The sequence below is a fragment of the Neofelis nebulosa genome, chromosome 12 (assembly GCF_028018385.1).
Source record: "Neofelis nebulosa isolate mNeoNeb1 chromosome 12, mNeoNeb1.pri, whole genome shotgun sequence".
In the NCBI taxonomy this organism is placed as follows: domain Eukaryota; kingdom Metazoa; phylum Chordata; class Mammalia; order Carnivora; family Felidae; genus Neofelis; species Neofelis nebulosa.
Window position 1 is genome coordinate 90,153,998 of NC_080793.1, and position 23,812 is coordinate 90,177,809.

The following is a 23,812-nucleotide window of genomic DNA, read 5'->3' on the forward strand; positions in this document are numbered from 1 at the left end:
ACTAAAAGAGTTCTTTAAAGATGCGATAACTTTTTTTTTTTTTTTTTGCATTCAGGCAATATATATTCCTTGAAGAAAGGCATCTTCACTTGAATATACTTAAGAGAATGTCAAGAAGAAAAAAATGGGAAAACACCATAATAGTAACATAGGACTTCTTCTGCAATGCTAAAATCCAAAACAAACAAAGAAACAACCCCCCCCCCCCCCCCCCGCCGCCAAACCCCAAACAAACAAAAATACAGACCAAAAAAAGGTCTCGGCTGTTGAGCAAAAAGAGAGACTGGTCAAAGTCTGACACGAGCACTACCGGGCTAGGGTAGGAGAACAAATCAGGGGCAGACATTGACCTTAATTCTTTAGACTAATTCTGTGACATGTATGTTTTCAAAGGTAACTGACCTTCGTTTCTGCAGGCAGTCCTACTACTCAGGAAAGAAACATCAGAGCATTATAGTACACTATATTTTCATGTTCTTCAAGACTGTGTCTTTGATGTTTCTCCATGTATGTGCGTTGTGGGTATGGACACGTGTGGGTGGATTTATGTGCCCACATATTACATATGCATGTTCAATGTCAATATACGTCAAAAGGTTTACTGGTCACCGTTCCCTACTGCCTTCACAGTTTCCATCCTGAGGCCATGGTTGTGATTCACTTTTTGACTGGAATAATTCTCTAGTATTTTCCTTGGATGGGATGCATGGTCAATATTTAATCTCAATCCTTCCTTGTTATCCAAAATATCTTTTTTTAACCTTGTCAAATACATTATGTATCAGATGCTTAAGCGGCAGCTCATTCCTCAGCAGTGTAATGATATTCTGTCAAGTTTTTTTTTTTTTTTAATCCCACTGTTACAAATGAGAAGTTGGGTGCTGCTGCCATGATCATTATTTTTTCATTGTAGTAACTTCTGTCTAGAAAGTTTGGAAGCTTTCTTCTCTGTGGTTTGGCAATTCAGAAGTTTTCCCAGATGTATGTCTTTTCTCATCAGGATTGAGGAGTCCTTTCAATTTGCAACTCAGGTTTTCCTTCAACTCAGAGAATTGTTTTAAATGCACAATTATTGTCTTTGCTTCTAATTCTGTTTCTGGATCTCTAGTTATTCGTGTTACATTTCCTCTTCTTTTCCCTTCTAATTTCTCTCTCTTAAGCTTTTTTGCTCTGTAGTTTGAGATACTCTACCTACAATATATTCCAGGTCACTGTTTATGCATAATCAGTGATGATCCTCTCCTTCAGATGACCCAGTGAAATCTCGAAGTTATATTTACTTTAACCCCCAGCGTCTGTGTCTGCATGTGTGACTTTTCTCAAATTTCCTTGAGCCCCAAGTTTCATCCTTGTTATTTTCTGGCTTCTTTAGCAGCTGTTTTGATGTAGGAATTCTATTTGTTGTTTTTAATCCTCCTCCTCATCTCCCTAAGGGGTGACGTTATTATTATTATTATTATTTTTACTTATTTATTTCTTGGTCTGCTACTTTCAGAACTCCACGGTTGGGGACCTTACATGATGATATGGGGGTCCTGGCAATGTGGAGAGTGCACCTGTTCTGACACGTAGCCCACGTTGTAGGAAGAAGTCTCTCTCCCTCACCCTCACCAGTGACAGAAGGAATGTGGCCCAACCAGCCAGCCCATCCTCCGCTCAGGGAGGGACACTGAGCATGAGCACAACCATGCTGAGCAGTGTCGAGCTTCCTTCCCTTTGGAGGTCCGGAGTTCTCTCCAAGCCAAGCTCTGCCCAGGATCTGCAGGCTTCGCACTCCCTCCCTGAGACTCTGCTCTGTTCCAGCCCACGGGGCAAATCCCCACCCCAGGTCCCTCATGCACACCTTCCCGCCCCTCCTGGCAACTGGGCTGGCCCTCCAGTCCCTCTGTTCAGGGCACAGACACAATGAATTGGGAGCGGAAGCAAGTGTTTACGGGTCCAAGCTGCCATTTTCCAGAACAAGGTCCACACAATATCAGCATCAGAATTAACAGAACTGTGTTCAGGAAGACAATGAGTGCAAATCTATCTTCCCTAGTAGCTGACTCCTGAAATTCCATGACTGAGGCCCTTCCTTCTGGCTCAAAAGTTTTCTTCCCTTTAAAATGTAAAGAAAAAAACACGAGGGAAACCTTAGGAGAATAGTTAGGCGGTATTAGAAATTCACATATCAGGGGCGGCTGGGTGGCTCATTGGTTAAGCAACCATCTGACTTCAGTTCAAGTCATGATCTCCTGGATTGTGGGTTCGAGCCCCAGGGCAAGGCTCTGTGCTAATAGCTCAGAACCTGGAGCCTGCTTTGGATTCTGTGTCTCCCTCTCTCTCCCTGCCCCTCCCCTGCCCACGCTCTGTCTCTGTCCTGTCTCTCTCAATAAATAAACATTAAAAAAACATTTTAAAAGAAATTTGCGTATCAGGGTGACTATGTTTGACCAGCTCCGCGCGCTCGAGGACACAGGTATACTAACAGGAAGAGATCAAGTGCATACTGGGTCACGAGGGGATGGGCATGTGGTTTGAGTGTGGCCAGGAAGCAGAGTTAACGTTTAAGAAAAAGTGGGCCAAGAGAGGAGGATAAAGTTCACTTCCTTTGTAATTTTGAGTAGAACCCTAAATCATTTTCAATAAAAACAGATTAAATCTTTTTTTTCCCCTCTTAAAAAACGTCCATGGTAGGAAATCTTAAAATTACAATCAAATTTACGGTAATTCAGGACATAAACATTCTCAACTGTCTCAGATGGTGGGCAGTGTTGCCCATAAGATACATTTACCAAGGCTGCGCACTCCAATATATGGGATGATTTCTGCTTTTGTGAGGAACAAGCATTTTAACAAAAGATCCACAGGACGTTCTTCCGGCAGGAAACACCAGAGCAGTGGAAGGAGCATCCCCAGAGGCTCTCTCAGCAAGAAAAATCAGGAAACAAAGTGAGTGGTTCAAGGAATCGCAGGAAACCAGGACGTACATCCGAAAGTGTAAAAACGTGGATAGAATGAAACGGACACTGACTGTTTTAAACGACAGCAATAGTAACGTCTTGCGGAACAAAATAACGTGCAAACGTAAAACACATGACGACGAGGGTGGGGGAGGAAATAAAATGTTCTGAAGTTTTTATGTATTTTGACAAGTGTGACGATTTAGTGTGTGATAAATCAAGGATGCACAATTTAATCCTAAGAGTAACAGATAATAATAAAAGGCGGCATAACTATAAAGTTGATACAGGAGATTAACAGCCCCAAAGACAACCCAGCTGCCCGTCAAGATGAGAATAAAACAATTGAGAGATAGATACTCATGCAATAAAGGGCGCAGCAAAAACAATCAATGAACTTTGTACGCGCAACAGCATGAATGAATGTTAGAAACACCTGATGAATGAAAGCCGTGCCCCTGAATCGACCTGCTATTTATTTTGGAATTGATGAAACAGCAGAGTGAACTTTTTTTTTTATTCTAAATAAATGACATAATTAGAAGATGATGACTAGACAGACTTTCCCAGTCTGTCCTTCCAACAATTCAGGGCTGGAGGGACGTGATTTTCAGAGTCAGAAAGAAGTGAATTAATTACACCTCCCTCCTCCCCAAAACACATGCTCGCCATGCACCAAGAATCCCAGCACTGGCAGCCAATGCCTGGGAAGAAATCCGGGGTCATTTGGGACCCCGGGCCCTTTGAACAAGCATTGCCAGCAGGTATTTACTAGAAGAGTAGTCTTTAGTAAATAACGTCACCTCCACGTGTCATGACGTGAGCGGTCTCTGCCACTCGTCTACCTAACAAGGGGATACGGTCACAACTCTGCACGGTTGCTATCTTTGTCCTTAGTTCTCAGTCCTTTTCAAAAGTATGACTAGGCTTGTGCAGGAACCGCTGATGTGGCTTTGCTCCACCTCAGCAGTCTCGGGCGCTGGCCCCTACCAGTTCTCTACTCCCTACCTCCCATCACATCCTGTTCTCAAATAAACTCCTTCACCCTTCAGAATAAATGTCCAGTTATGGCTCATCACTCCGACTCTCCCAGCTGCATGGAAAAAAGGCACTGGCAAAAGAGAGAAATCTCTAATAGATTTTTTTTCTTATTATTGAGATCCAGGTCACATACCATAAAATTCGTCATTTTCAAGTACACAATTCAGTGGGGTTTTGTGATTTACAAAGCTGTAACACCATTACCAGTATCCCCTTGCCAAATTTACCACTTTAACCTGAGTTATTTGTCTTTTTGTTCAGTTGGATGAGTCCTTTATATATTCTGTACAAAAGTTTCTTGTCAGATACATGACCGGCAAATATTTTTCTTCGTTTTGTGGACGGTCTTTTTACTTTCTTGGAAGTGCCACTTGAATTACCAAAGTTTTTCATTTTGATGAGGTCCACCTTATCTGTTTTTCTTGTGTTGCTCGTGCTCTTGAGAAACCATGACCTAATGCAAGGCTTTTGAAAAACCTTATCTAAGAAACCACTGCCTAACCCAAGGTCACAAAAATATACAACCATAGTTTGGTCTATAAGTTTTATACTTATAGCCCCCACATTGAGACCTACTATCCCTTTTGAGTTAATTTTTGTAAACGGTGTGAGGTAGGGGTCCACATTGTTTTTTTAGCCTGTGGATATCCAGTTGGCTCAGTTCCATTTAAGAGACTATTCTCCCTCCATTGAATGGGCCTGGCATGAATGTCTAAGTCAACTAGTGATAAATCAATTTATTTCTTGACTCTCAATCTACTTCATTGGCCAATGGGTTTGCCCTTATGCCAATACCACACAGCTTTGATTAGCATGGCTTTGTACCAAGTTTTAAAATCAAGAGTGAGACCTCCAACTTAATTCTCCTTTTCAAGATTGTTGTGGCTACTTGGAATCCTTTGCGTTTCCATAGGCATTTTGGGACTTGTCAATTTCTACAAAAATCGCAACTTGTCAATTTCTACAAAAAGGCCATCCAGTTGGATCCATAGGTCAATCTGGGGAGCACTGCCATCTTAGCAACAGTATGTCTTCCAATCCATGAACGTGGATGCCTTTCTGTTTACATACGTCTTCCATAATTCATTCCAACAAAGTCCCACAGTTTCCAGCATATGTGTCTTACACCTCTTTTGTTAAAGTTATCCCAAGGTATTTTATTCTTTTTGATGCTATTTTAAATGGAATTTACATTTCATTCTTCCTTTCATTTTCATATTGTTCATTGCTAGTATATAGAAATAAAACAAATTTCTGTATATTGATCTTATATCCTTGCCCAAACCGTGTACTAGCTCCAATAGCTTTTCTCCTGGATTCCTTACAAGACCACATTCTCTACAAATAGAGATCGTTTTACTTCTTCCTTTTTATTCTGGATACTTTTTACTTTTTTTTTTCCTTGCGAAATAGCCCTCACTCCAACTAGTTCTATAGTCTTGAACAAAACCGGTGAGAGTGGACATCCCCATTTTGTTCCTGATCTTAGGGAAAGACTTCCATTATCTTACCATTGAGTATGATGTCATGTCAGCTGGGGCTTTTTGTGGATGCCTTTTTTCACGTGAGGAAGGTTCTTTCTATTCCTAGTTTGTTCAATGTTCTTTATTATGAAAGCAGGGTGGAGTTTTGGGGGTTTTTTTCCAAATGCTTTTTCTGTGTCTACTGAGGTAACCATGTGGTTTTCGTCCTTTATTTTACTAACATGGCATATTACATTGATTAATTTTTATCTGCTGAACCAACCTTAAAATCCTAGCATAAATCTTACTTGATCATGGCATATAATACTTTTGTATGTTACTGAATTAGATTCCCTAATATTTTGTTGAGGATCTTCGCACTTATATGCATACTCCTGAAATTTTATAAACGTTTTGTGTCTTTCTTTCTAAATGAGATAAATTCTTTGGCAGAGCATAGAAAAGGCATACATGTCACATAAGTCACATAGAAGTCACATAATATCTGAACAGTAGTCTGTCCATGAAGATGTCAGTAGGTAATTTCCACAAATTATTTATTACTCAATTCTCATATGTGGAGCTCCATTTCAATTTATAATCCTTCAATGGATTTCCTTTCCCCACACTGAAAATTGACCCATTAAGGCTTATCTGCATGACTGTATTGATTTGAACTACATTCAACCTATTGTATTCTTTCCCAGGAGGAAATAGAAAGGCATGTCTTTGTTCTGCATACTTCAAAACGGATTTTTGTTTTGATATTTGGGGAATTTTGTCATTGTTTTTTTTTATGCACACACACAAAATCAACAGAATACCATTTATATAAACATCTCTAGAGAAATAAAACTTAGCAAAACAATGCTAGGGCACCTTACTGGTTTGTTGTATTTTAAAGCTCTCCTACTTTGGGACTATAGGCCACATCCAAGTCAAGACCAGACAGAAAATCAGAAATCTAATGATTTGCATTTAAAGTAGGATTATACTAAAATCATTTTATAGTAACTGGGAAAACTTAACCTGATTGGTCACCATTAAGAAGACCACTAATTAAGAAGAACAAGGACAGCCTGTTAATTTAGAAGGTGATCCTGAACTATTCTGTCCAAAGCACATTAGGGTAAATAATAATAACGATAAATTAGATTAGTTATGAACACTATTCCGTTGTTTATATTCCCTATTATATTGCAAGTGCATTAAGGGCAGGCGTATATATCTGTACGTCTTGTTGGTAGACATCCAAAATATCCTGTGAGGGACACGTGCGCATTAGGGACCACGGAAGTTTTTTTAATGAATGGATAACTCATTGAGTCAAAACAGCTAACAAAATATAAGTTCTAGATAGCTTGCCATAGTTTGCGACAACTTTCTTTGGCAAGTTAATGGCTCTTTATTAACCAATCTGTTGGTCTATTTCACTGTAAGTTTATGAAGGGAAGCTCCGCTTATATTCTCCAAATCTGGACACAAAGCAGTGTGTCCTCAGTTACTCACTGCTCCGAAAGTGCGAGCAGAATCAGGGCAGAAGCCGTCCTGAAAGTTGTCCAGAACATGAAAAGTTTTATTCGGCTTTGATCAAGATGCATAGCTCTATGTACCGATGAAATGAATATTTATAATTTTATTAGACTCAACTGCTTCAGGCAATAAACTTCATTGCTGAGTTTCAAGTTTAATTTTTATAGCCTGAGAGAGATGCTCCTGAAAATACCATTCTCGAATAAAAACATTAACGTCTTCGATTCTGCACTATTGTCCTCTGTATATGAGCTTGTGGGAAAATAAAACTTTATGTGATAAAATTTATTATTCTCCTTTTTTATTAAAACGATTGCTTTTTATATAATGCAGCCGAGTTGTTAAATCGATATTTCCATCGTCGATCAAAAGCCAAATTGTCTTTAAAAACATTCCTTTGTCAACTTCACACTTTCTACCTTGCATCACAGACATTTCTGAACGTGCCTCACCTCTCCTCTCAGAGGCTCGAGTCACTGAGGGCAGGAAGTTGCGTGTGGGGTGTTCACTTCGTTCGTTGACCCTATCTGTCCTGGTGGCTGGGAAAAGTCCACAGACACCTGCTGTGGCAAGGAAGGAGGGATCAGACGGCTGGGGGCAGGCAAAGCCGTCACTCCAGTCGCAGACTGCACCACTGTATGATAATCTAGCTCTGAGGTTTGCACGCCCCTAAGACAATCAATTACTCACTCTGTTCAAACCGAGGAGAGTAACTATCCTTACTATCCAAGAAGAGTAAGTAACTATCCTTGAGTGGAGCTCAGTATCAGATAAAAAAGGAGCAAATTCTTTGCCGCTTGGATGTTAAAAACAATTATAATATTATTCAACTGACAGCCAAGGAAGGGGTTCCATCCCACTGTTCTCTGAAACTCAACATGGGCTTTGAATTTGTAGGAATCTCATAGCCTCCTCTATCTAAATGTATACTGTGATTGTCATGGGTAAAAGCTGGGGAAGGAGCTAATTTCTTTCGATTGTTTTTCCAGTTCTTGTGGTTTTCTAGACTATGCCACTTTTAAAAATAGAACAAAAAACCCTACTGGGCACTGTATGTAAGCGATGAATCACCAAATCCTACACCTGAAACTAATATTACACTGTATGCTGACCAATTGGTATCTAAATAAAAATTTGAGGGGCGCCTGGGGGGCTGAGTCGGTCAAACATCCAACTTCGGCTCAGGTCATGATCTTACGGTTTGTGGGTTCGAGCCCTGCGTCAGGCTCTGTGCTGACAGCTCGGAGCCCGGAGCCTGCTGCGGATTCTGTGCCTCCCTCTCTCTCTGCTCCTCCCCCGCTCATGCTCTGTCTCTCTCCTTCTCCCTCTCAAAAATAAAAACAACATTAAAAAATTTTTTAAATAAAAACTTGAGGGGCACCTGGGTGGCTCAGTCGGTTAAGCGTCCGACTTCGGCTCAGGTCACGATCTCACAGTTTGCGAGTTCGAGCCCCGCGTTGGGCCCTTGAAGGCATGATTATAAATCAGGACCACCATTTCAGCCTGAGGTCTGCTATTCTTTATCCGACGCTCCCAGCAAAGACCTCGCGGACCCTCCTTCACTGGTGTAATCAGCCACCTGTAACTGCACACGACCGGCCTGGAGCGTCCGGTGATGCTGCACCATCTAAATTACACGGTGTTTTGTTTTTTTGGGTTTTTTTTTTTTTTACCATTTTCAAGAGCACCCTGGGATTCCTCGCCTTCCCTCTGAAAAATTAGAACTCATAATTTTACTACCCATCATCTGTTTGGAAAATATGATCGTTTTCCCAGTTACTGTGCTTCTCAACATATTTTGAACATCCATTCCCGTGCCTTCTCTAAATCTCCAGTTTGCGACGTTATCCATGCGTGCAGCGGCCGAAACGATCAAAGGATCCGTGTATAAATGGCTGGAAACCTAGCAAAGATTCCACCGATCACCTAGGGCTCAACGGAGCCAGGCGGGTGTCACGTATCAGAACAGGAATAATAAATATTCCGCAAGAGGCTTTCTGCCAAGTAACTGTAAATGTAGATGATATGGACAGTTCATGCGTAAATGATCGAGAAGAAAAGATATACCTTCCAAAACCTACTTTTCTTTCGGTTTAATTCTTGGCGACAAAGGGAAAAATAAAGGCATAAATCATTTGATCCCTAAATAGGATAGTATGCTTTTACTCCGGCGTACTCATGGACTCACAGCCATCAAGAGCGGGCGTGGGATCTTTAGGCTGCGACGTCCCAAGAAGCAGCTGGGAGCATGAAATACATCTCAAAGCAGGCCCGACACGTACTCACTTGCTACAAGAAAACTAAGCCTTTTCTCTTCTTCTCGTGAATGTAAAGCTACACTTATCATTCAGTGGTTTCTGCATTTGACTCCTGATTAATCGAGAATCTGTGACCTTGATGTCTGCTTTGATTTTGTCTTTCCTCACTTGCTAGAAAAATGCCGAGTTTTGTCCTGCCTGATTGCCAAGGGAGAGGGTTAAGTGTAAGGACTTCTCAGGGATCACCCTGGTGCCTGGAAGACAGCCCTCACTCATGACTGCAGGGGCACTCGGACAAGAGAACAGTTTCCACCTTGATTATCTCTCACTGGGAAGCCGTCAAGATGACAAGGAGCCTTACTCAGTGCCGCGACCCCTTCCTGTGTTCGCGACCTAACGCTTCTGACCCATGGGCTGTGGGGGGACGCATTTTCTGCCACTTACCTAAAACTGTGCCCAATGTAAGGGATTTGACAGCATTGAATTCCGTCCCCGATGACAGGATAGCTTGTCTCCTTGCATTCTGGTTAACCTATGAAACGTTCCACCAGAAGCAAACATCAAAATGGCAAGCAATTTTGATGGTAAGAGAGAGGGAATCACAGGGACACCAAGAAAAATGGTAAAAATGAGCCATATGTTCGAATTATCACAAAGGCTAAAAGGAGAAAGCTGTTGCATAACAATTTTTATAATAACTCAGATTTCACACCACCCCATTCCTTATTCTTTTCCCTGTTTTTCTTCGTGGTTTAAAGATCTATAATTGGTATAATCCACAAAGAGACGCAACAAGCTATTGCAAACCTTAAAGCTTTTACTTATTTTGAATAGAAATTAGTAACGAGCCGGAAAAGGTATTATTCGTACAGATTCAATACATAAAGGCTATTCAAAGCCCAGTGCCAATGAATCGTTTAAATACCGATGTTTTTAAAAATGTATTCCCACTTTAAGCAAAACCTCGTTTTTCCCCTTGTGTTTACATTTCTATGGCACTTGCTTTTTTTGTAGTCAGATGGGAACAAGTTCCCATCGGAATATCTCCAGCAGTCGCTGTAAACCAGACAACATTCCCCTACTGACAAGGACAGCTTAGCATTCATTCGAAATGGTCAAATATTAACAATAACTCCGTCAGCCTCTTGCTGAACAAACACAAAAATTGCTAAACCAAACACTCTAACTACATTTTCTGTCCCCAAGACTTCCGGAAAGACCATGTTGAATGTGTATCTCTTTTATTAGGATTTACTGTCAAAGGTTTGCTTGAAGTCACACATTCTGAGCGTCACAAGTTTGGGGACTGTTGCCGTTGCTGAATCCACCCCCTTACCTCTACAGAGACCATGGCCGCTTCCCTGTGAATCTTCACTTGGTGAAACTGCCCATCGGCAAGGTTTTTAAAACCAAAGTTAAAAACGTCAGGTGCCTGGTTTCTGTCCAGCTTATACCTGATCTGCAAACTTCCTAAAGAAGAGAAAAATGACATTTTTAACTAAACTAGAATCTTAAAAAACCTGTCGACGCAGGTTCTAGAGCGTATTTTATTTTTATTTATTTAATACAATTTGAATCCAGTGGGCATTCGCTTAGCACACCAAGGATTTTTCCTGGAAGACTGATTGTACATGTGCTATTCCAGGGCTGAATTCAGAATCCAATTACACTATTTTATTTAAAAAAATTTTTTTGCATGTTTATTTCTTTTTGAGAGAGAGACAGAGAGACAGAGCGCAAGCTGGGGAGGGGCAGAGAGAAAGAGAGGGGGACAGAATCTGAAGCAGGCTCCAGGCTCTGAGCTGTCAGCACAGAACCCGACGTGGGGCCCAAACTCAGACTGCGAGCTGAAGTCAGACTGAGCCACTTAGGCACCCTGAGAATCCAATTAAACGCTGTTTTGTTTTGTTTTATTTTATTATTTTTTAAGTTTTTATTTAAATTTAAATATAAACTAAATTTAAATTTAGTTAGTTAACACGCAGTGTAACATTAGTAAATGCTATTTTAAAAGTCAAGACCAAATGGTCTTTTTCCAAGTTCTGCCATTTTCCTTAACGAAAGGAATAAGTCTAAGTTAAGCATATGAAAACTCCAAGCTAGGCTCTAAGTCAATTATTCATGTGGTATTCATACTATTAAATGGTAAAACCTCAAGCAATATTGCATTAACATTCAGTTTCTATAAGCATAACTTCTTTTAAGGTGACTTACTTTAATGCATTTTAATGTATTGCTGACATTTGCATAAGGATTTTTTTTTTGCACAACCAGAATTTTCTCCCTAATGTTTCTGCCATAATCAAGAAACAGAGAAAAGAGAAATGATTTGCTACAGTATCTAAATCTCAAGTTATCCACAAATGCACCACTGACTCCTGTCTGTCATAGATGCTCCAGAAGGTCAAGTTTCTGCCCTGCTTCTCTGTGAGGCAAGGTTCCAACTTGGCTTTGCTCTCCAACTGGAAAAGTCTTGGAAAACCCTGGTGGCCATGGGTGGGGTAGCTCTCCTCCCACTTTTCTTTGTACGTAGAGATGACCTGAAAGGCTCAACCACTGATGGGTAAAGAACAATCCTACTCAGCCCATGCTGCTCAAGATTAGATTTTATATGGTTTAATATACTTCTTCGCTTAGAAGGAGGAGGAAACATTCTCCATGTACAGAATGAGATATCTTGTTTCAAAGTGAATTGCAAAACTAATTTAGATTATTCATGTCTGGTAGGAAAGACCCCGAGAAGAGCAAGGCACACATCTGCACGGGGAATACATTAAATGACCAAACTTCCACGGGAGAATGGCATCTTGAATGGAACCATTGAAATGTTAACTCTAGAGATAAACATGGAGGTTATCATGAAAAATAAACTACCCCTAAGAGAATGAGAATCTATAAGCCTTGCAATTGTGTTTCTTTTTTGTGGTTTAACGCTGGAAAAGCCCCCATCCCCCACCCCATGTGGTCCTGATATCCTAAGTCAGTCTTCTTGTTTGTAGAGTCTGACACTCACCATTGGGGGCGAGGATAACTGATAGGTACTCTTCGTAGAAGGAGCTCACGTAGAGAAGTAAGCTGGGGGCCCCTGTGGTCCGGAAGCTCAGTGTGGCCATTTCTCCGGTCAGCGTCAGATCCTCATGAAATAAAGCCGCCAAGGAGCTGGCGTTCTTACCAAAGGTGTGATTATGATGTTCTTGAAAGTTGTAGATAACGGACGAACCGCTTCCAAAATATGCAGAAATCTCTGGAATGACACTCGTTTTCGTTATGTTACCAATAACATAAGAAGAACAAGAACAAGGCTCTTCTTAATGGATAGTTACACAATATCTCTAACTCTTAAATTTTTTTTTAATGTTTATTTATTTTTGAGACAGAGAGACAGAGCATGAGCAGGGGAGGGGCAGAGAGAGAGGGAGACACAGAATCTGAGGCAGGCTCCAGGCTCTGAGCCATCAGCACAGAGCCCGACGCGGGGCTCGAACTTGTCAACCGCAAGATCATGACCTGAGCTGAAGTCAGATGCTCAACCGACTGAGCCACCCAGGCGCCCCGACAATATCTCTAACTCTTAAACATCTCAAGAGAGAAAATAATGGCATGCTTTGCTCATTGTTTTAAACATCTAAGCATATTTAAGATTAAAGAAAATAATCAAGTATGGATAGAAAGATAACATCCCCACCCACATTCCCATAACGCAGAACTCAGTATTTTCTTATTGCCTGCAAAATTCCCCTCAAGACTTCCATAGCTTTGGCTACCGTGGTTATTCGTGTTGATGATTCCGGATCTAACAGAAGTAGTCACGAGCTTCTCAAGAATAGAATCATGCCTCTTTCCAAGTTAAACACAGAAATTCGGGACCGAAACAAGTCTATTTAAGCTAATCACAGAGAATTGCCTCATCCCTTCTTTACAGGGTCAGATGGCAGAAACACAAAGGGAACGGGAAAATGATGCGCCGTCCTCTCCGGTCCTGGTCCCGCACGTGGGTCACACTCACCATTTTCGCAGAATGGCCCGTCGTAGGCAGAGAAGGTGCAGTCACAAGCGATGCCCCTGTGTCTCTCTCTGCATCTCCCTCCGTTGCGACACAGGTGTCCGTAGCTGCTGCAGTGTCCCGGGCACCCTGGCTCCACGCCCGGCGTCATTGTCGCTCTTTCTTCCAGGTCCAGGGCCAGCCCGTTCAGCCGCAGCGACCGGATGCACCCCAGGAAGCCTCTCTGTCTGGTGGCCGTCCCGCCTGCAAGGGAAACACTGCAAATGCAAATGTGTCCTTGCGTGTCTTTGCGGGATTTCGTCTTCACGTCCAACGGAGGCCATACAGATAATGTCAAAAAAGTGACCCGTCCAAAGTTTTATGAACAAATACAATTTTGAAAACAGAGGCTGTGATCAAATATTCAGAATCATCAAACGACACTGATTAAAGCCATTGACAAAAATATTTTTTTTAATTTTTTTTTAACGTTTATTTATTTTTGAGACAGAGAGAGACACAGCATGAACGGGGGAGGGGCAGAGAGAGAGGGAGACACAGAATCCGAAGCAGGCTCCAGGCTCTGAGCCGTCAGCCCAGAGCCCGACGCGGGGCTCGAACTCACGGACCGCGAGATCTTGACCTGAGCTGAAGTCGGACGCTTAACCGACTGAGCCACCCAGGCGCCCCGACAAAAATATCTTTGAAGTCGGCCTTGGTAAATATTTATTCTAAAAAATACTTCTTTGGGGTTCCAGAGTCACTCAGTTGGCTGAGTGTCTGACTTCGGCTCAGATCATGATCTCAGGGTTTGTGAGTTCGAGCCCCCATCGGGCTCTGTGCTGACAGCTCGGAGCCTGGAGCCTGCTTCAGATTCTGTGTCTCCCTCTCTCTCTGCCCCTCCCCCGTTCATGCTCCGTCGCTCTGTCTCGCAAAAAGAAATAAACATTAAAAAATTTTAAAAATACTTCTTCGAGTTTGATTTAGAAAGATTTGTACATTTTTACATTGCTTCCTTCATAAAAAACAGAAGACCACTTATCCTTTTTAATGTTTAAGCATATAAACTATGAGGTGCACAATAAAGTTACATAGTCGAAAATCTTTGCAATATGATATATATTACAAATGTGTATATTAAAATATACAATTATGCATGTATGTATATATATGTACATGTAAAATATACAAGAGTTTTGTTGTATATATGGAACATATATAATATACATTAAAATTTGTATATGCGTTTGTTATATATACATTTTTGTTATATATTTGTTATACATATGTTATATAATAAATTATATATGTAATACCAACCCTTCTTAGAAGTGCCATCAATGACAAATCCATGAAATCCAGCTCTCAGGTCAGGGGAGTAACATTAACTGAACACTGTAACTCTCTGTATTTCTATCACGTCTCATGGGAGCCTATTCTCACAACTGGGTGCCCAGAAGTCACCTAGAATGCATGCTAAAAACCGAGGTGGGGTTCATTCTCAGGGACTCTGATTCGGTGGGCCTGGGGTACATACGCCAGATCAGAATGTTCCTCTAGCTTCTCAAGCTCTAGAAACATCTCAGTGGAAATGTTACTTCTAGGTAGACGTTCATGCAAACTCTGTTCCTAGAAATTCCATGAGTCGATCTTCAGCATTACAAATCAGAAAATAAAATTATTTCATTTGATCCAGCGTCATGGTTTGATGTGAAGCCTACCCGGTGAGAACTGTGCTGGAAGCAGACGTTTATGGGGCCATGGGTTGAACGCGCACACACACACACACACACACACACACACACACACTCACGAACTCCCCACACAGCACCAGCCTCCAGATGCTGTAGGTATCCCCTGGCAAAGCACACTGAGTGCTAATCTGTGATTTAGATCAGTGTTTAATTAGATCGCATCCTTATTTACTTTAAAATACATGAAAAATGACCAAGTAAGAGCTACTTCAGTAATCTGCTCGTTTTCCAAATTAGAGCAGAGTTGTCTGAAAAGCCACGTAGCAAAACTTAACTTTCCCCGTGGGCAAGAGAAAAAATTATAAAAAACAAGCCAGCAAATGAAAGGGGAAGATTCCCACTCCCCAGAGCCGTTGATCTTTAAAGAATGGGCACCCAGGATAAGGAGCCAGAGTCCGGTTTTGAACCCGGCGTCTGCAAGGACTGAGCTGCAGGAGGGCGGTGCTGAGGAGCCGCGGCTGGCGTGGTCCTGAGGGGCACGGCCACGCGAGTCTCCTCCGGTCTGCGTGTGAGGGGACACTTGGCGAACCCTGCCACAATCGCAAGGCAGGTTCTGCAACTTCCCTGAGACGGGGAGCGGGAGACTCGGATGAAAATTGCTAACGGATTCGTAAGTCCTATTGACAAGAAGTAACAAAAACAAATGCGAATCACCGGTGCGATTGCGCGCAAGCCTGGGAGTGAGTCCACCGCGGACAGGGTGTCTCTGCTCTCGGAGTTTCGAGACTGGGAAATCTAGGGAGGCCGTAATCAATGACAACAGTCTATGGGAACGATAGTAACGATCTGGGGAAAGGGATGCTACCACATGGGCGCTCGGCCCAAGGCGCGGACAGAAGTCTGCGCTGGCTGCCGTCACCGCCTGTCCAGTTAGGACTTTCTCTGGGTCCGCACCGCTCAGCTAGAAACCGGCCGCACTCACCCACGAAGAGCTGGCTGTTGAGCTGCAACCGCGCGTGCCCGTCGGCAGGTGCAGCCTGGGTCTCGCTGGGGAGCTGGTCCACCTGAAGCGACGCTTCCTTCACGTTCCTCTCGGCCCTCACGTGGTGCCACTGGTTGTCATTAAAGGGGGTGGGCGACCGCACTGTGACCTCGCAACGTCCGTTCCCCACATCAAAGGAAAAGGTCACTTCCGAGGGAGCTGCAAATACAGATACGGAGTGTCACTCGGTTGGGTCACGGGGGAGGAAGTTCAGTCTATCACGACAGGAGGCGGGTGCCATGACATGCCCCTTATGAAAGCACAAGACAGTGACACTGGTGCACACAGATGTCACGCTGAGCTGGCTCGGAGGGCAAAATAAATCTGTATCCCGGAGGAAGAGAAACAAAGCGATTTTAACACATTCCTGCTCAGAGCAGACTGTCCATCTTGCTAAAAACCCTAAAGAGTCGAGATAGTCACCTAGAGGAAGAAAACTAACGTATTAGCTGGCTTCAGATGTGTAAGTGGGTTTATTTAAAGGTGGTTTATATCTTCATATACTTTAAAAGCACGACATAACGTTAAAAAAATTTTTAATGCTCACTTACTTTTGAGAGAGAGAGAGAGAGTGTGTAAGCAGGGGAGGGGCAGAGAGAGGGAGACACAGAATCTGAAGCAGGAGCCAGGCTCCGAGCTGTCAGCACAGAGCCAGACGCGGGGGCCCTACCCGGGACTCAACGCAGGGCTTGAACTCACCAACCGTGAGATCGTGACCTGAGCTGAAGTCAGATGCTTAACCCACTGAGCCACTCAGGCGCCCCACTACAAGAAACTTTGAAGTAAGGAATTGTGCTTTGAGGTATATGCATAAGTGATGTAACCAGTCAAATGAAGTGATTCTGCAACTTAGTGAGTTACCTGACCAGTTTGGTTTTAAATATCCTGATCGCACACACAGTTAGGGCAGCTAAGTGCTGCTCCACAGATGGGTATGTGTTTGCTGAATCGCTGTTTTCCTCTCTATTAAAAATAGCAAAGTAAAATAATAGAACCTTAGTATTTACAAAAGAAATACAAGTGACAGCACACTGCAATGTGGCAGGAGTTAGGTTCTCAAAGGGGTCACTGTTAACTCCTGAGCGCCTGGTGGCTTCGTCCGGGGGGCGACTCACCATGTAGCTCTAGCCTGATGAAGTCTGTGATCCCCAGGTTCTCTACAAACACCCCAGAAGGAGCTGTTGTCTTAAAAAAGAAAGACACATCAGCACTGAACTCTCCGCGGAACGTAGGGAAATGAAGGTATGAAGTCTCCGTGTTGAAGGAAGCTGAGTTCCAAAATGAATCTGTTTCCAAAAAGAAAAAAGACAGCGACAATAGCAATGAAACAGAACAAACAAGAACTACATTTTGGATTTCTAGCATTTTTTGCTGTTAAATGCCATCAGGGGAGATAATCACTGGAAACGGCCTGTGTTCTTTAAAGAAAACAGTATTATTTTAAAATTATCATAGAAGGGCACCTGCGTGGCTCAGCTGATTAAGCGTCCGACTCTGGAGTTTGGCTCAGGTCATGATCTTAGGGTTCCTGAGTTTGAGCCCCGCGTCAGGCTCTGCTCGGTCAGTGCAGAGCCCGCTTGGGATTCTCTCTCTCCCTTCCTCTGCCCCTCCCCTGCTCGCACTTTCTCTCTCAAAATAAATAAATAAACCTAAAAAAAAAAAAATGAAATTATCATAGAGTAAAATTGACTTTTAGAGAAAAATTGATGTTACATGAGTTTTAATACATGCATGGAGGGGTGCCTGGGTGGCTCAGTCAGTTAAGTGTCCAACTTCGGCTCAGGTCACGATCTCGCAGTTCACGACTTCGAGCCTTGGGTCGGGCTCTGTGTTGACAGCTCAGAGGCTGGAGCCTGCTTCTAGTTCTGTGTTTCCCTCTCTCCCTCTCTGCCCTCTGTTTGCATTCTGTCTCTCTCTCTCTCCTCTCTCAAAAATAATTTAAAGCACTAAAAATATTTTTTTTAAATACACACACGGATTTGTACAACCATCACCCAAATCAGGATAAAGAATAGTTCCATCCCCCCAAAACTCCCTCTTGCTATTTCCTTATAGTCACACCCTCCCCCACCCCCAAGCCCTGCCTACCATGATCTCTAGTTTTGCCTTTTCCTTTTGACATTGGCCTTTTTTTCACTCAGCATAAAGCCTCTGCGATTCACTCGGGTTGCCACATGTTGTTACTATTCTGTAGTATTCCACCAGGTGGATGGGGCCGCCATTTCTTTGTCCACATTTAGTGGACAGATTCGGTCATTTACAAACAGAGCTTCTATAAACACTCGTGCCAATCAAGCACGTGTTTGTGAATAGTCTTCTTTCTTGCTTTCCAACCTGTATGCTTCTTCCTTCCTTCCGTACATTATTGCACTGGCTACAACTTCTAGTATGACTGAAATTGTGGAACAGAAGTGGTGCCATTGGATATCCTTATCTTGTTCCCAGTCTTGCGGAGGGAAGGCGGGGATCAGTCTTTCACCAATAATAATGCTAGGTGTTCTGGATAGAGATACTCGTTATTAGGATGAAGAAGTTCGCTTTTATTCGTAGTTTGCTAAGAATTTCATTGTGGATGCTATCGTGATACAAATTACCACACTGATTCGTGATATAATCATAATACGAGTTATTCTGTTTCTATCAATTGATGCAGAAAAAGCATCTGGTGTGATTTTTCTTCTTTCTACTGTTAAAATGGTAGATGACATTGACTGATTTCCAAACACAGCTGACCCGTGAACAACCAGGGGGGTTAGAGGCACTGACCTTTGCACAGTTGAAAATCCACGTGTGACTTCTGACTCCCCCAAAACTTAACTACTAATGGCTTACTGTTGACTGGAAGCCTTACTGGTAACGTCAACACATACTTTGTGTGTTATATGTATTAAATGCCATATTCTTATAATAAAGTAAGCCAGGGAAAGCGTAATATTATTAAGGAAGCCATAATGAAGAGAAAATACATTTACAAGACTGTACTGATTTACTGGCGGGAAAAATGTGCATGTAAGTGCACCTGCACAGTTCAAACCTGTGTTGCCCCAGGATCAGCTGCACTGAATCAGTCTTGCACCCTGGGGTAAATCCGTCAGTGTCGACGTATCATTCTTTCATATATTCCTGGATTATTTACTAATGTTTTGTTGAGGATTTTTGCAAATATGTCTGTGATGATGCTATCTGTAGTTATTATTATTATTTTTTTTGCATTTTCTTTGTCTAGTTTGGATATCGGGGCCATGTTGGCCTCACGTAATTTTGGGAAGAATTTCCTCTTCTATTTTCTAAAAGAGATTGTGTAAATACGGTGTTATTTCTTTGGGAGAATTCACCAACAAAACCGTCTCAGACTGGATTCAATTCCATGACTACTTTCAGGTCTGTTCCAGTTGTCTGTTTCATCTTGAGTGAGTTTTAGTCGTTAGCGGTTTTCAAGGCATCGATCTGTTTTATCTATGTTGGAAAATGTATGTGTGTAGAGTTGTTTGGAGATTGCCATTATTATGCTACTGATGTCCGTGGGGTCTGTAGTGATACTCCAGCTTTCACTCCTCACATTGGTAATTTTTCTCTTTCAACAGTTCTGCTAGAGATTTATCCATTTTATTGACCTTTCAAAAATATTTTTTCCTCTTATAGATCTCTATTGGTCTGCTTTTAATGGAATGGCTTTCTCTTCATATCTTTATTATTTCCTTCCTTCTGCTTACTTTGAATTATTTTTTCTTCTTTTTCTAGTTTCTTATGGTAAAAGCTTATAGAGTTGAATTTTTTTTTCAAAACACAAGCATTTAATGCTATAAATACCCCTATAAGCACTGCCATAAATGTACCCCACCATTTTGATATGTTATATTTTCCCTATTATACAGGTCCATATGTTTCATAATATCCTTTTGAGACCTCCTTGACTCGTCTATTGGTTAACAGTTCGGGGTTAAATTTCTGAATGTTTGTGGAGACACTCACTGTCTTTGTTACTTACTTCTAGTTTAATCCATTGATGCCAAAGAATGTATTTTGTATGATTTATTTGGTAGTTGCTAAAGTTTTCTTGTGACAAAGAATATGCTATATCCATGTGCATGTGAAAAGAATGTGTATTGTACTGTTGGGAGGGAGTTCCATAAATGTCCATCGGATTCTGTTGGTCTGTGGCGACATTCAAGCTTCTGTACGCTTGCTCATTTTCCCTCTCTTAGTTGCATAGGTCAATGAGAGAGGCATATTGGATTCTCTAATTATAACTATGAATTTGTCCATTTCCCCTTTCCATCCTGGCAGTTGTTGCTTTATGTAGTTTGAAGCTCAGTTATTAGCACACCCATTTAAGATTCTCATGTCTTCTTAATCACTTTTTGTGTCTATTAATTTTCTATGCTTTCAAGCAAAGATTTTCATATAGAAAGTCCAGCTTTCTTTTAATTAGTAATTAGGCAGTGTGTCTTTTCCTGTCCTTATTTTTAAACTTCTGATGTCATTATATTTGAAGTGAGTTTCTTGTACACAATACATAGTTGAGTTGTAACAACCGGTCTTTCAACTGGTTTACTTAGACCAATCTCGTTAAATACAAATGTCGACATGTGGGATTTAGTTCTACCGTTTTATTTCTTCCTGCTTGTTACACCTTTTTTTTCATCTACCTCGCCTTTTCTGTCTCCTTTTGGGTTATTTAAACATTTTTTAGTATTCTGTTTTTATTTTTCCGTAACTGTTCCTTGATTGGTTATTTTAGAAATTACAGTATATGTACTTACATGTACTTACAGTCTGCTCAGAATCTCCATTTCAACCACTTGGCTGATTTGTAAAAATGTCACCAACAATTCTGTCACTTTCCCTGCTCCCCTTTATGTTGTTGTTGCTAAATGTATTACATCTGTGCACATTAAAAACTCAATGAAGTAATGCTGTATTGTTTGCTTTTAACCCTCAGATATTTTTACATAACTCAACATAGAACAGTCTGTTAAACTTACCCAGATATTTACCATATCTGGGTAAATATTTTTTAAAACATTTTTTTAAAGTTTTTTTTTTAATGTTTATTTATTTATTTATTTTGAGAAAGGCAGACAGAGAGTGAGCTGGAGAGAGGCAGAGAAAAAGGGAGACACAGAATCTGAAGCAGGCTCCAGGTTCTGAGCGGTCAGCACAGAGCCCGACGCAGGGCTCGAACTCAAGGACTGCAAGATCATGACTTGAACTAAAGTCGGACACTGAACTGACTGAGCCACCCAGGAGGCCCAGATATTTACCAATTTTAATGCTGTTTTTCTATCCCTGATGTCCCAGATTGCCTTCTGATATCGTTTCCCTTCTGTCTGAATCTTCCTTTAGAAAGTCTTTCAAAGCATCTTCTGGTAACGAATGCTTTTAGCTTCCCTTCGTCTGAGAATTTTATTTTATCTTCATTCCTGAAGGAGATTTTTGCTGAATACAGAATTCCGGACTGACAACCTTTTACTTTTAGCACGTGAGAAACGTTCTACTACTTACTCTGGCTTTCATATTTCTAACGAGAAAGTCACTGCCATTTGAGTAGGTGTTCACTTATAGATGACACATCACTCTCTCTGGCTGATTTCAAAAAATTTCTCACTGCCTTTATTCGCAGCAGTACGATCACGGTGTGTCTGGATGTGAATTTGAGTTTATCCTGTTTGAAGTTCATTCAACTTCTCAAGTCTGTCTTTTGCCAAACTTGGAAATTTTTCAGCCATTATTTTTTTACGATATTTTTTCTGGTACCACACTCTTCTGTCTGCTTCTGAGTATTCAATTACGTGAATGTTAGATCTTTTCTGGGTAACTCATGGTTCCCTGAGGCCCTGTTCATTTCTAGATTTGTTTTTTTTTTTTTTTTCCTTTCTTCTGTTCAGATTGAATCATTTCTATTCATCTTTAAGGTCACTGACCGTTTCATCTCAGATCTGCTATTTGGCCCTTCCAGGCCATCTTTTATTTCAGTTTCTGTATTTTTCAGTTCAAAAGTTTTCATTTAGCTCTTTAGAGAGCCTATTTCTCTGATGAAGTGCTCTTTTTCCATTTGTTAAGAAAGTGTTTATGATTACTTATTAGGGCTCTTACGTAATAGCTGTTTCAAACTCTATCAGATAATTCTAACCTCTGTATCGTATTTGCATTAGTATCTGTTGATTGTATTTTCCTAAACCAGCTTAGATTTTCCTGGTTCTTTGTGCTAAGTAATTTTGGATTATTTCCTAGATATTTTAAATAGTATATTAACAAACTCCAGGCTTTGTTTAAAGTTTGTGGAGCATGTTGAATATAGATATCGATATCTATATACAGATATAGATACAGATATCTGTATATAGATACTGATATATATATATATATATATATATATACGCATCTGTATCTATCTGTATATATATTATTTTTTTATATTTTTTTATTTATTTTTTATTCATTTAGTTATTTTGCAGGTAGTAGGCCTGGTTAGGATCTGGCCACACATTCCAACGGGACTTCTGTGGGCTGTCTCTAATGGCAGTCCAGTTTGCAAAGGTTTTGCAGTACTATTCAGATCTGCCTCCCTCATGCGCCACCCAGTGGCCAGTCTGGGTCTTGGGTGGTAGCCGCTCTGCTCAGTTCTCAACTTCTATGGTCTACGATTCGGGTCAGATCCACTCGGATCAGATCCAGTAGCTCTGAGGTGAGCCCAGGACTTCGTAAACGACGTATGGCACGCCTTCCTGAACAGTTCCCTCTCTGGGCCCTTCCAGGTACTTTCTGGTCCCCTGGTCTCCCTTCTCAATCACGGGACCAGAAAAAGGGTCGTTTTTAGCCTGCTCTCTTGTGTGCTCTATGCACCTCTGCAACTCGACCATGTCCATCGCCAAGCGACGGGTGAGAAGAGAAAGAAAACGAAAATAACGGGAGCCCGCCTACGGTCTCTGAACCAAAGCTGCCCTATTCAGAGCAAAAGGTCCTTTCTGAAGTTCTGGCTCTTGCGAGCTCCCGGGGCAACTTCTGTTGCTATTTCCATGGCTCTGCCTGGGGACTGGGGCCTCAGAAAACACCAGGAAAAGAGGGAACTGGGATCCCTGTATTCCCTGAGAGTTGGGACTCCTCTGTTCTCTCCTCCGGTCGGGGCTAGAGGGCTTCTCTTGGAACCCTGTCTGTCTGTGACCCAAGTCCGCATCTGGGACCAAGGCCGAGCGATGCTGGGGGGGAAACGTAAATGGTGCATTCTGGTTTCTCTTTCTTGCTGCTATTTGCTTCCCAGCGTCCCGAGACGGCTGCTTCAAGGCATCCTGTCCAGGTTTTAGAGGGGGACCCACGGGGAGAGGGGAGCCGGGGCGTGCTAACTTCATCTTATCCAGAAACAGAACCGTGGTCTGCCTTTTAAGATCACAAGTGGAAAAAAATCTCTTCCTACTACCATCAGTCAAGGCACGTGACTACGTTCTTCACAGTTTGACTTTCCACGTCTCAAAACTGACGTTGTCCGAGATAGGAAACGCTTACTTTTTCTCAATAGCAAGGTTGAGAAGTGTCAGGATTTCTTCACAAGGCAACATCTCCTACGGGATGGGCTGTGTGGCTCCACGGGCTCAGAAGGCCACGTGGCCACCGCAGCCTCGGTGGATGTTGTGCTTTGGCCTCTCCTCTGACGTGAGTGCCACTGCAGAGTTCGGGGCAGAGGACCGACATGGCCTGACCTGGGTGCCTGGCTGTCAGGTGGAGTATCAGCTCGGTGGGGAAAAGGCAGCAGCGGGCAGGCCGGCGAAGCCGCAGCAACAACCCAGGTGCTGGTGGTCATGAAGGTGGATTCGGATCCATTTTGAAGTTGGAAACAACACGACTTGTGGGTGAATTAGA

At 42.1% G+C, this 23,812-nt stretch overlaps 1 protein-coding gene across 4 annotated transcripts in view; it reads right to left on the minus strand.

Moving 5' to 3' along the window:
- LOC131492158 (contactin-associated protein-like 3) overlaps positions 1-23,812 on the minus strand; it is a 194,680-nt gene that overhangs the window by 10,998 nt on the left and 159,870 nt on the right. For all 4 annotated transcript variants that reach the window (XM_058695863.1, XM_058695862.1, XM_058695861.1 and 1 more), the window contains 6 exons: positions 17,071-17,241; positions 15,896-16,114; positions 13,244-13,483; positions 12,251-12,481; positions 10,574-10,707; positions 9,682-9,769 (listed from right to left, as the gene is read on the minus strand). In XM_058695863.1, coding sequence (XP_058551846.1) covers positions 9,682-9,769; positions 10,574-10,707; positions 12,251-12,481; positions 13,244-13,483; positions 15,896-16,114; positions 17,071-17,241 — 1,083 coding nt within the window. The remainder of the gene's footprint in view (positions 1-9,681; positions 9,770-10,573; positions 10,708-12,250; positions 12,482-13,243; positions 13,484-15,895; positions 16,115-17,070; positions 17,242-23,812) is intronic.